A 13415-nucleotide genomic window follows, 5' to 3' on the forward strand; every position below is an offset into this window, starting at 1 on the left:
CTCTCTCTCTCTCTCTCTCTCTCTCTCTCTCTCTGTCTCTCTCTCTCTCTCTCTCTCTCTCTCTCTCTCTCTCTCTCTCTCTCTCTCTCTCTCTCTCTCTCTCTCTCTCTCTCTCTCTCTCTCTCTCTCTCTCTCTCTCTCTCTCTCTCTCTCTCTCTCTCTCTCTCTCTCTCTCTCTCTCTCTCTCTCTCTCTCTCTCTCTCTCTCTCTCTCTCTCTCTCTCTCTCTCTCTCTCTCTCTCTCTCGCTCTCTCTCTCTCTCTCTCTCTCTCTCTCTCTCTCTCTCTCTCTCTCTCTCTCTCTCTCTCTCTCTCTCTCTCTCTCTCTCTCTCTCTCTCTCTCTCTCTCTCTCTCTCTCTTTTTTGAGTTGAGTAATTACGGCAAGCTCTTAGGTGACCTCCTCAAGTAGCCAGAGTAAACAGACTACACACACACACACACAATATAAATATAACAAAATGATGTATCCTCTTGAACTACTATTTTTTTCGAGAATAAAATCGCTCACAAATCTGAAAAAAAACCTAGTACCGTCTCGCTACTAATTCTTGCCTTCTTGAATTTGGCCCATCAATTAGTATTTTTTTATTGGCTGTATTCTTATGTTCGGACAATTGTTTTCTGTAAGACAATGATTTTGTACATTTCTGGCCTCAAGAAATCAGATCCCTATAATTTTCGAGCCAGATGCATTGAGATTACGAAAGCCTATTAATTATTGCTTTGTCTGATTTAGCATTAGTATCGCTGTGGTAAAAAATATTGATTAAATAATTGCATACGTGACATTGTGGCAAAATATTTATAGTTACGGGCTTAAGACATTCAACCTGAGGGCCAGAGGTTCGAGCCCTGCTACTTCCTCTATCATGGTGTGGTGAACTTGTTTGGTACCATTGCCTGGACCCTTTTGTTGATTCCCATTGCCAGTGTGTTCAAGGAAATGGGTATTTTCTTCTCTTCCAGTTGAGTAAGACACCTCAGCAACAATGACTCCCCGCATGATTATACAGTTTCAGCAGATAAGATAAAATTTAGTACTATAAGTTGGTTCTTTGGTAAAACTTGAAAAAAAAGTTGAAAAGTATAGTTTCCATAAACCATAATTTTGTTGTTTCTGATCATCTCGTCATTTGTTCAGTTGTTTTGGATCTCAATGCGATGCCTTTTGTTTTCCTTCATTCAGAATGGCAGCGAGTGGCGGCGAGACGCCTGTGTGCTGTGCCAGTGCCACGGAGGAGTGGCAGCGTGTGAGCGGGAGGCGTGTAGGATGCCTTCCTGCCGGCCACCCCAGCGGCTCATCCGACACCCCCAACACTGCTGTCCACAGTGCCTGCCGCCGCCAACGCCTTGCAAAGCAGGAGATTCCCTCTTCCAGGTAGATCCACTTAGCGTTGTTGGTTGTAACCTTCACAAACGTTATATTTGTATTCTATGAATCTAACTATGTCACATATGTACTATGGCATTAAAGTACAAATAATCGAAATATACAGAGCGCATTTGTTATCTGGCAGAGTCAGAGTATTATTTATTCAGGATGGAACAAACCCAGGTAAGAGACCAATTGTCGTATTAAAAAGGGTACGGTCACTGGACTTTGTAAGAGTGTTCAAGTTGAATCTCATACTATATAGTACTGGTGTGTGTGTGTGTGTGTGTGTGTGTGTGTGTGTGTGTGTGTGTGTGTGTGTGTGTGTAGAAGATGGATAAATAGGTATACAGAAATAAATTTAGACAGATAGATAACAACAAAAAAACATAAAATCAGGAGTCTGCGAGGGGCCGGTAGACCTATGCAAGGCAGCTCCTGTTAACTTCAGCCCACCTAACCTTACTATCCATGAACGTCACTAGCCTTTCCTTGAATGTGTCGTAGCCTACTGATACTCATCAACATGCCTCACACATGACTTATGGACGTTATGTATTTTTTGGAATATGCTGTTTATTTATTTTACAAAGTTTGGGCTTAATTACCCACATCCTGAGTCTAGATCCGGTGGGGGAAGGACCGTTAAAAAGGAATGGCACCTATTGCGTACGCCCCCAACACACACACACACACACACACACACACACATAGTAAAAAACTGAGGAAGGGAAGATGCTTGAGAGACAAAGAAATATAGCTTCCCACAAAGAAATATAGAGGTTTGGAACAGACTAAGTGAGGATGTAGTATCGGCGAGGAGTGTGCAAAGCTTTAAGGAAAACTTGGATAAATGTAGATACGGAGACGGGACCACACGAGCGTAACAACTAGGTAAATACACACACACACACACACACACACACACACACACACACACACACACACACACACACACACACACACACACACACACTTACCCTACTCCTATTTTCGCTCTTTTTTTTTTCTATTTTCCTCTCTGGCTTCTTCCTGTCCTCCATATTTCTCTCACTTCTTTATCGACTTTCATTTCTTCTGCTTTCTTGAGTTGCTGTTTTCATGCTTCTTTACTCTTTGTATTTTTTTGTTTTTGTTTTTAGCTGTGGTGTACTTTTTAATTTGGCCTCTCCTTCTTTCTTCCTCCTGTATTTTTTTGTCTCCTTTTCTTATAGGTCTTAATCTTTTTATTCTTATTTTTTTTATTGTTTTGGATATTCTTTCCCTTCATGCTCCCCTTTTCGTTGGAGAATAGAGATAGATAGATAAATATATAGCGTAGTAGATAGATTAATAGGTAGATAAATAGATAGATATATAGATAAACAGATAGATAAACAGAGAGAGAGAGAGAGAGAGAGAGACTTACATAAACTTTAAACTTACACAGAAAATCATATTGTCAGCGCTCTCTCATGTGATGGTGGTATTGACAGATCTTTGTGTTTCCTCCAGGATGGTGAAGTGTGGTCCCCCGGGGGGTGTGAGCAGTGCCAGTGTATCAGCGGAACAGTGTCCTGCGGCCGCCAGTCCTGCAATGTCAGCAGCTGCCCCGAGGGTCAGGTGCCCCTGCAACTCCCTGAAAAGTGCTGCCCAGAGTGCGTACCGTTGGGCCGTGAGTATTCTGCTGTCACTCAAAAAGAAAATGTAATGTGTATTATTTGGCGGCCCCAACAAAGATTGGTTTTATTAACTTGCAAGATTTCTGGACGAAACTTATTTTTTTCTGATAGGTTTTGATGTGTAGTTTGATTAGATTGTTTTTCCTCACAACTCTCGGAAACTTAATAAATCAATGGTAGCAATGGTTGGTATCATAGATTTGTGAGAAAAAAAAAACTATAAATTGGAAAGTCTTTAAGTTTCCCGGGGAGGCAACATCAGCTGATGCCGAAGCAGCATCAGTGTTCCCACCTGTTAAACTAAAAGCGATTATTGAACAGGGCGAATACATTCTGGAACAAATCATTAATTGTGACAAGACAAGATTGTTTTAGATGCCAAATCGCACTATAGCAGGAGGAAATCAGCCGCTCAGTCGCACGGTGGCGCCTCCGAAAGCTGAGCCGCCAAGAGCCTCCTCGTGGCGTGCGGGATCTTGGAGGAATAATACATGGAGTGGCCCTCTGCGGGTCGCTCTTCACTGTGAGGTGAAGCAAGGGGGTAGGGGGGGCGGAGCTTAGCCGGTGGGCGGAGCCAGCAATTCCACCCAAAACATTGCATTTCTCGCTCCCAGATCGTCGGCGTAAATGAGCTTGTCTGCCTTATTTCTTCCACATATCATATGTTTTTACTTTTTAGTTATTCAACTGCTGCAGTATATGCACTATGGATGTATGTACAGGTTTTAATAGAAAAACACCAGCATTTCCTTGCCTTTATTCCTTAGCAGCTGAGAAGAAATGTTCCACACTCGCCTTGATCCCTCACACTTCCTCTGTATAATGATCATTATATATTAACCATGGTCTTACTTTTAATGTAGAAGCATATATATACAGCCTTCTATGTAGAGCGTCTCAGATTTGATCAGAACTCACTACGAGTAAATAGAAGGAAGTATTGGGACAGGAAGGAGAACACTTACCCATACGCAAATAATAGTCTATATTTGCCTCAACGTCAACCAACCGTGTTACACAATCATGCATGTCATTGTTAGAGGTATATTAACCAGTAAATGGAGAAAATGCAACATACAGGTCAGGCACCAATTACTGAGAGGAGTTGGTTATATTTTTTTAGGGAGAGAAATGGTTGCGGAGTGGTGGAGATGGCTTCATCACCAGAAAAAACAAGAGAGACTTACAAGAGTGGAATAAATAATTGAAGATAACTCCTGTTAGAGAGAGAGAGAGAGAGAGAGAGAGAGTCATGCCCTCTCCTTGTATTCTTCCTCCAAGTGCGGGACCAAAAGAATGTCGAAGCCCTGTGCGGGACGGTGTCGGTCAAGGATTCTAGACTCACTGGTGTCGGTCAAGGATTCTAGTCTCCCTTGTGTCGGTCAGGGATTCTATATAGTCTCCTTGGTGTTGGTACAGAAGAGCAGGGTGTCAGGAGTAAGTGTAAAGGGTGTGGTTGACAGGGCAGGAGTGCAGAGAATGTGAACAGAACAAGACAGCCCCAGCAATGGACTTGAATGGAGCCAGCCGGGTGGTGCTGCTGGAGGGGACACCAGCGGCAGTGAGGAGTGTGGCTAGTGCTCCCTAGAAAAGACAGTAATAACTGATGAGACTATATAATAATATCATATAGTCTCCTTGGTGATAACGCACTCGTGTGAGGTGCGCAACATTTGGAGGTTGGAAGGTTTTGGAGGTTAAAAAGATTAAAAAAAAAAAACAAGCACAACAAAATAAGGCTCAGTTAAGGACAATGGAGAAAGTTAGCAGATCTTTTATATAATGATAACTGATGAAAAGCAGACTGTGTCAGTTTTACCAAACCTCAAATTCTTCCAACAGTGAACTGAAACAATGAAGAAAGAAAACATAAAGGTGAATTAATTACATTCACAGAAACTTTTCATTCAGGAATGAAATTGTAGTGCCACCATTATACAGTAGCTTGGTCCGACCTCACTCCTAGGGCTTTGTATTGTTTGGTCTCCATCATGCGGAAGACATTGAGGAATATGTTCAATGCAAGACAAATTAGGCAACCAAGATGGTCTGATCCTTGCACAAGAAACTTTAAAAGAAAAATTCGTTAGTGTGTTTCCATGTGTGAAGGAATGACTCCAGAGTGCACCAAATTATTCTTCACCGACACTGTTGAGTGAGGAGGGAATAACTTTCAGTCTTCAGTGGTTCAGAGCATTACAGTTGATTAATTTAAGAAGGAACTTGACAACTACTTCCTGCACTCTAAAATTTGTAAAACAGACTGTGTCATGGTTTCTGTTTTATGTTTCATTTAGGTTTAGGAACAGACCTCCTGGTCTGGATCGTAGGGTCTGTGTGGTCTGAGTATTTATGTAAATCTATGTAAGACTAAATTAATCCACCAGCCCAAAGTTTGGTGAAAGGAAACAACTACTATACCATTGCAGTAAAAGTAATAAACCCTATTTTTATATCTTTACTTGAGCTGAGCATGTATTGTATACTATATGGCATATTTTACTTTGTTTGAAAATAATTCACCATTTAAGGAGGGTGGAGTGGAAAATTTGTCATTTGTATCATTTTAGGACTTGTTTTTTTACATTAAATTTGTGTGGCATATGTAACACACTAACATGGTTAAAGTCAAGCTTTGGCAGTACATGTCATCCTGCAGGACAGAGTATAGGACTTTGGTGTCTGAGCATAAGAAAATTACTTTGACATATAGATATTATAGAAGCATGATGGCTTATCTTGCAGGACCGTGCAAGGTGGGGAATGAAGTGCATATAGATGGTGCTTTGTGGTCACCTGTGGCCTGCACTCACTGCCAGTGCCGTGATGGGAGGACACTGTGCTATGTCGCCCAGTGCCCTCAGCTCACATGCCCTGCTAACCACACTCTGGAGGTCACTCAAGGCTCATGCTGTCCTAGGTGTGTGGGAATACCATGTGAGGTGGAGGGAAGAATATTCAAGGTAAGTCTCTTGCATCTTTAATCCTTCTCTCATGAAATAAGTGTCAGGAATTTTGCTCTTCCTGATACATAATTTATTCCTACAAGACAATTAGTTATTACAATTAAATTTAAGTATGTATATATTTTTGTTACAATCATTACTTATTATTTTTTCTGTGTGTGTGTTTATTAGTCTGATGAACATTGGAAAGAAAATGACTGTTTGGACTGTGTGTGCCTGGCTGGGCGTGTCCTGTGCCACCAACAAGAGTGTCCCGGCCTCCAGTGCCGGCCAGATGAGGAACTATATCAAGAGGAAGGTGTCTGTTGTCCTACTTGCACTAAGAAGCAGGGTGAGTGAAAAGATAATTTCATGAGATAAGTGTCACGAATTCAATCTCTTTCATATAATTTGTTTACACAAGACTATCAGTAATTGCAATAAAATCATAAATATGTACATAGATATTTTTGTCACTGATAAGAATGATCCTCATCATGAATGATGATTCCTTTTCTACTTAGGCAAAGTGAGAAGTCACAAAAAGTTTGAGTTTTGACAAGACTTTGAGCCAAAAATGTAGGAGATAGTGGACCAGTACAGAGTCTGTCTGTCTGTCCCATTTCGTGGCTGCATAAGATAAGCTGTGGATTGTGGAAACACAACTTTAATCCCCATTTCTTAGAAATGAAAATGATAATATCAAAATGAAATGTGGAGAATCACAGTAATAACTGTTTTAATGTGTACTTTTTTCCTTGTATCCTATAGGTTGGTGTCGACTTGAGAATGGTACACGGTTAGCTCCAGGACAAGTGTGGAGCAATACTGCTTGTGACCTTTGTACATGTCAAGAGGGCAAGATTATATGCAATAAGGTATACAAAGTCACTTAAGAAGTTGTGTATGTATGTGTGTGTGTGTCTGTGTATTTATCTAGTTATATTTACTTAGTTGTGGAATATGGGAGAGGAGCTACGATCGTGCTGTCCCATCACCATATCTATTATACTCCAACTTGGCTTTAAATTCATGAATCATCTTTGCGTGGACCACATCTTTTTCCAGGCCATTCCAGGTCACCACTACTCTTTGTGGAAAGCTGTTCTTCTGTATGTCTCTTCTTCAGCCTTCCTTTTTCATCTTCCTTCCATGACCTCTTGATTTTCTTGTATCCCATACTATTAGATCTTCTTTGTTCACTTTCTCCATCCCACTCAGCACCCTATATTCCACAATCAGATTTCCTCTCTCCTTCCTTTGTTCCAGTGTCGATAGGTTCAGCCACTTCAATCTCTCTTCGTATGTTAAATCTTTGTGTGTATTTACCTATTTGTAGTCTACCGGGCCCGAGCTAAGCTCTGATAGTTTTGTCTCCGTATCTACATTTATCCAGCCTTTCCTTCATTTGTTGGACATTGTTTGCCGCCACCACCTCTTCCCGCAAGCTGTTCCATGTGTTAACACTTCTATGTGGAAAACTACACTCTTTTAAGTCACTCAAACAGGTTCCTTTATTAAGTTTCTTCCCATGTCCTCTCAGCCCCTGCGTTCTTGCGGTTAAGAAGAGATCATCCCTATCCACCTTGTCAAACTTATTTACCAACTTATACAGCATTATCAGATCTCCTCTCTCCCTTCTCTTTGTTCCAGTGTTGTCAAGTCCATCTCCTTCAATCTGTCTTCATACGTCATATTCGAGAGTTCTGGGACCATTTTAGTTGCAATTCTCTGTATCCTTTCCAGCTTTCTGATATCCTTCTTTTTGTGAGGCGACCACACAACTGCAGCATATTCAAGATCTGGTCTTATCATTGTTGTTATTATTTTCTTCATCATTTCTTTGTCCATAAAATGAGATGATACCCTTATATTTTGCATCATCCTGTAGGTTTCTCCAAACAGCTTGTTTATGTGCTTCTCTGGGAATAGTGTGTCTTGCATCGTTACTCCCAAATCTTTTTCTTCATGTACCACCTTAAGTTTTCTTCTCCCATCCTGTATGTTTTCCTTGGTCTGTTTTAACTTTTCCCCTTTTTTAATTTGGTACAATGTTCGCTCTCTTCCATTCTAAGGGCACTTTTCCTGTATTTCTAGAGTATGTTATTATGTCATCAAGTGGATCCAATAATTAATTTCTACACCCTTCTAGCACTTGTCCTGAGATTCCATCCGGTCCCATAGCTTTCCTTCCATCTAAGGTTTTCATCTGCTGTATCAGTTCTCCTTTATCAACCTTTACATGATTCATTGCAATTTTTGAGACCCCAGTCAAAGTCGGTTTCTTCCATAACACTTTATGAAAATTTTTATTTAATATTTCTACAATTTCTTTGTCCTTTTCATAGATTACATTTTTTCCTTTAGCCTGTGTGTGTGTGTTTGCTGCTGGATTTCAAGTGCTATCAGGGTGTTGGAGCCAACATATCAATTTACAGATCATTGCTTTTATTTTGATTGATGCATTGGGATAGTTTATGAAAGATAAGGGTATGGGTCTCTGTTAATTTTGGCTATTTGGCCAGGTAGAATGTGGTGGGACAAGGTGTGGTGTTGGAGAATCCTTCGTTACTAAACCTGGAGCCTGCTGTCCCGAATGTGTTGTGGACCATTCTATGTGTCTAGTTGATGGGGCAATTAAAAAGGTGAGTCAAGTGTTTGATTACTTATGCTCTGAGTACACATTACTTTGAGAATAATTATCTGGTCCACCAGTATACATAATTTTGATTTTTATTGGGATGTAATAAATATCTTCAAAACATGTTTAATGTGTCACAACTTTTAATATACAATATATACAAATCATAAATATTGCTGTCATAAGTGTCATCTTAACACAGAATGGAGACGTTTGGAAGTCTGGTAAGTGTCAGCTGTGCTCCTGTATCACTGGGGAAGTCACTTGCTATCAGCCTTCCTGCCCTGTCTGCCCCAGAGGAATGGTAGCAACAACAAAAAATCACAGTGACTGCTGCCCACAGTGTCAGGCCATCACATGTCCTAGCCACTGTTCAGTTTGTCTTCCTGGTAGCCCACAGCCATTGTGCACAGTTTGCCTAAAGGGATATTACCGTCAATCAGGTGTATGTGTGAAAGAATGTGGACAAGGCAGCTTCCGGCAGGGTTCGGAGTGCATTAGCTGTCATCCCACGTGCTCAGCGTGCTCACAGGCAACCATGTTTCACTGTATGAAGTAAGTTTTATTTTACATTGATCATTTCCATTCCCTTCTCCCTCCACCCATGCATCTCATTCACTCCTATTTAAGTTATGCCTACTTCTCTTACTAATACCGTCTTACATCTAAGTAAAGTGGGGAGTATACTCTAAGCTGTGTTGATGTTCATCTCCATTTTGTTGGTCTTTGAGCCTGTGCTGGGTAGGAACCCATTACCCTAGAACACAGCAGGTGTGGCATCCAAGTTATTACAGTTTACTTTCCCCAGATTTCCCCAAGTACTCATTTATCAATTAACCTGAAAGGCAAGATGAACTGCTGGATGGTCTGTGCACCAACTGCCCTAATTAGAATCAAACCTGGACCTGCAAGTTCATAGCTAAGCATAATGGGCTGGAGCTGACCATCAGGCCCCACAAAGAAAGCTTACTGGTGCCATAGGCCAAAAAAAAAAATAAATAAATAAAAAAAAAAAAAAAAAAAAAAAATAATAAATAAATATACAAATAAATAAATAAATATATATATAAAAAAAAATATATATATATATATATATATATATATATATATATATATATATATATATATATATATATATATATATATATATATATATATATATATATATATATATATATATATATATATATATATATATATATATATATATATATATATATATATATATATATATATATATATATATATATATATATATATATATCAGTCTTACTTTTTTATATAAAAAAAATTGTGTTCACTTTCAAAAGCTATGGTTTGCCTATATTGTAATATGAATACTTACATGTTAAAATACAGAAGATAAAAAGCACAGGAACCCTTAGGTATTCACCCTGTGCTATCCTATGTTAGGGGAATAAGGTAGAGCAATGAGCAGTGGATTCCTAAATATTTTGAAAAGGCAGGGAACAAAAGTTTTATTCCAGTTTCTTGTTTTTATTTGTTTACAGTCATAGTTGTGAAGGAAATGGAGTTTCTCTTTTGCTGCACTTTACAGTTACTATTGTCATAATATACAATTCTGTAATGGTAGTTGTTTGTTTTTTCTTCATGTAGGCAAATTTATAACCAATATTAACTTTCTTCCCTTTTAGATTCTCATTATCAAATCATTCTATTAACCACTTATTTATTTAATTACAGATGCAGAGATGGGGAAGTGTTGCATGAAGGCCAGTGTGTGAGTGACTGTGGCCGGGGATTCTTTGCCAGTGAAGGAAGCTGCCGTCCATGCCATGCTTCCTGCAGTGAGTGTGCAGGGCCAGAACCTAACCAGTGTCAGGTGTGCCCTGAAAAGACTTTCCTGCATGCAGGTACTTGCAGTGAAGCCTGTCCCAGGGGATATTATGCCAGGTGATTGATATATAATTTTGTAAAAAAAAAAAAATAGTAATAACATATTTGTTTTATAATAATGCATTGAATTTAGAGGAAAGTTCTTTGAGTGTGAGTATCCTCATCAAGGAGACAGTATTTATACAGAAAATGAAGCTATTTTCAGTCGTGAAGATTAAAAATTACTAAAAAAGTTTTGGAAACTTTTACCTGTATTACCATTGAGAAAGTAAAGGGTACTGGCATACAGGTTCTGTAATGACTGTAATGCTTTAATATAGTAAAACAAATAAAATGAAAGAGTATTATCATTGTGGGCTGTAGGTACAGGCATGAGGGTAGTTAGATGGATGTTTGCCAGAATTTCAATGATTGCTTTTATGTAGTTATGATTGCAATGGAAAATTTCAGAAGGTGGATGACTCTGAGGTATACATTTTCTAAAGAGAGGATTTAGATTGAAACTATTTCAGAGTACAGAGGTGATAGAAAGGGTAAAATTTTGTTTCTGTTCCATTTATTCTTTTATGTTTTAGCTTCATGTAAAAGTCAGTTTTCACCCTTATTTCCTGCCTAGATGTCCATGCTTCATTTGTACCTATTGTAATTTAATTTTACTTTGATAGGCTCCACACACACTAACATATCTTGGCAATACTCACTCAAAAGTAGCCCTTCATATTATGTCCAGTCTTTGACAGTAGTCAATAATGGGGTATACTATCAAAGTCTTTTTCCAGGTGTAGATTCACACAGTCTGCACATCCATGTCAACCACCTTTGAGTAGTAAATTAACAAAGTAGAGATACATGATCAACTTCCAAATTTACAATGGCTTTTTTACCAAATGTATCTGATTAAAAGTTTTCCCTGTTTTAGGGAGCAGGTGTGTGAAGAATGCGAGGAAGAATGTGAGGTGTGTGGGATGGGGCAGTGTCTTCTTTGCAACTCTTCCTTGTGGAAAGAGAATGGGCATTGCCGTCAAGACTGTTCACCAGGCTTTTATAAAAGTCAAGGCAACACTTGTGTCAGTAAGTGTCTGCTGTGTCAAAGTTGCATATTAATTGATGAAAAAATGATAAACATAAAAGTAATTGTTTTTTACGTTGAATCTATGATACAAAATGTAAAAAGCTATAACAATGAGCAAAATGTTTTTCAGAAATCACATTGATGTTGTAAAGTACAATATGGGCTTTTTCAGACTGTCATCCCTCATGCAAGACGTGTAATGGTGCTGGCATTTCTTCCTGTACATCATGTCCCCATTACCTTTTCCTAAGTGGGTCTTCCTGTCTGAGCCAGTGTCCAAGAGGAACATATGCTAGAGAAGGGCTGTGTTTACCATGCCACAAGTCTTGCTCTCATTGTTTGGATAAGGGACATGAAAGGTATGTAAGAGTGAAAGAACAATATTTATTTTTGGTAGAGCTCTTGAAATTGTAAGCTTATTCAAGGCATTCAATTCTAGGTACAGTTGTATTGAATAAAAGCTGGGAGGTGTATTTGTTGAACACAGGAAAATTCCAGACTTGGAAAGGTGTTTTACTGTACTGCTGACCAGCCTAAAGTATTCATCTGAAAACACTTTCCTCCAGTGCCCTGTTGTGAATTTACTTCTTATTACAAAAAAGCAGTCTTTCGGCCACCTCTTTTGATTCTTTTTTAGGAGCAGCGAGTAGCGGGCTTTTTTTATATTATTGTTTCCTTTTTTTTTTGTGCCCTTGAGCTGTCTCCTTTGTTGTAAAAAAAAAAAAAAAGTCTCCTTCATGGCTTTGCTATCTGGCAGCATGACAGGCAGGAAGGTCAAAGTTATGTTTCATCCTGTGTTGGATGGTCCATATAGTGACCTTGGGTTGAGTCATTCAGCTGAGCTTAATGGAATAATATAAATGAAGAGTTAAGAAATATGAAGGTTGTGAGGGAATGCAAGAAGTTAGAGTTGAGAAACAAGCAGTATGATAACTGCTTTAAGGTAAAATAAAAGTCCTGGTTCTGGCCAGTTATTTTATGATAGTTCCGGCTGGAACCAGAACTTCATAAAGATTAAGTATTTGGCCGGTTACTTCCAGCCGGAACCAGGTTCTGGTGCACCTCTAGTATATACCCATTTGATATGTTTTTGTATAACCAAATATTGTTAGATAATACTTTTAGTATAATTCAGATGAGATCTCTCCATAGCTGTACTGAATGCTCCCAAGCTGGCCATGTGGTGGTGATACAAGGGCAGGAAAGTGCAATCTCAGGAAGATGTGAAGACTCCTGTCCATCCAATCACCAGATGCTTGGAGACATATGTGTTGGTAAGTAAGTCACTTTTCTCTCAGAATCAGGATGTGTTGTTTATTTGCTGCTTCATGGTTAGTGGAAATTAACATAAGGCTAATGGTTAGTGACTTCGTGTGAGGTCCAGTTGTAAGATTCCTCAAGAGTATTTTGGTTAAAATAATGGTGGGAAGGTAGTTATAGTACAAGTTTGTTAGTCCATATACCACTGGTTTGAAAATCCCTATAGTGCAAAATCTTCAAGACGGTCACAGAAAATTATCCATAGAAAATAAATGGAATGCAGAAAATTATATTCAGAAAATAATCCAAATTTCAATACCATGATGGTGTCACAACTTTCTTATCAACATTCAAACACATTTCTTATTCACTATACAGCTGTTTGTAGTGTTTATCATTGTCAGTCCCTTATCATGGATAATTCACTCTTTAATATTAAGGTCAGTATAATGAATAACACCACCATGCGCAAGTTTCAGTGATCAGTTTTCCAGGCTCCTGGCAGCAGTCAAAAGTGCATGGTGGAACTGGTACTCAGAATTTTGATGCCACCACCTGTTCCATCCTTCTGTGCCACAGCTGTGTTTTACTCACTCTTACTACTTTAA

At 39.0% G+C, this 13415-nt stretch overlaps 1 protein-coding gene across 1 annotated transcript in view; it reads left to right on the plus strand.

The window, feature by feature from the left end:
• Nucleotides 1-13415, plus strand: part of LOC127009616 (extracellular matrix organizing protein FRAS1-like) — a 105420-nt gene that overhangs the window by 53267 nt on the left and 38738 nt on the right. Inside the window, 11 exon segments of the mRNA XM_050882846.1 lie at nucleotides 1186-1377; nucleotides 2866-3025; nucleotides 5778-5995; nucleotides 6170-6329; nucleotides 6749-6855; nucleotides 8503-8622; nucleotides 8821-9173; nucleotides 10323-10532; nucleotides 11395-11546; nucleotides 11720-11906; nucleotides 12700-12821. Coding sequence (XP_050738803.1) covers nucleotides 1186-1377; nucleotides 2866-3025; nucleotides 5778-5995; nucleotides 6170-6329; nucleotides 6749-6855; nucleotides 8503-8622; nucleotides 8821-9173; nucleotides 10323-10532; nucleotides 11395-11546; nucleotides 11720-11906; nucleotides 12700-12821 — 1981 coding nt within the window.

Source organism: Eriocheir sinensis, chromosome 41 (assembly GCF_024679095.1).
Source record: "Eriocheir sinensis breed Jianghai 21 chromosome 41, ASM2467909v1, whole genome shotgun sequence".
NCBI classification, from domain to species: Eukaryota; Metazoa; Arthropoda; class Malacostraca; order Decapoda; family Varunidae; genus Eriocheir; species Eriocheir sinensis.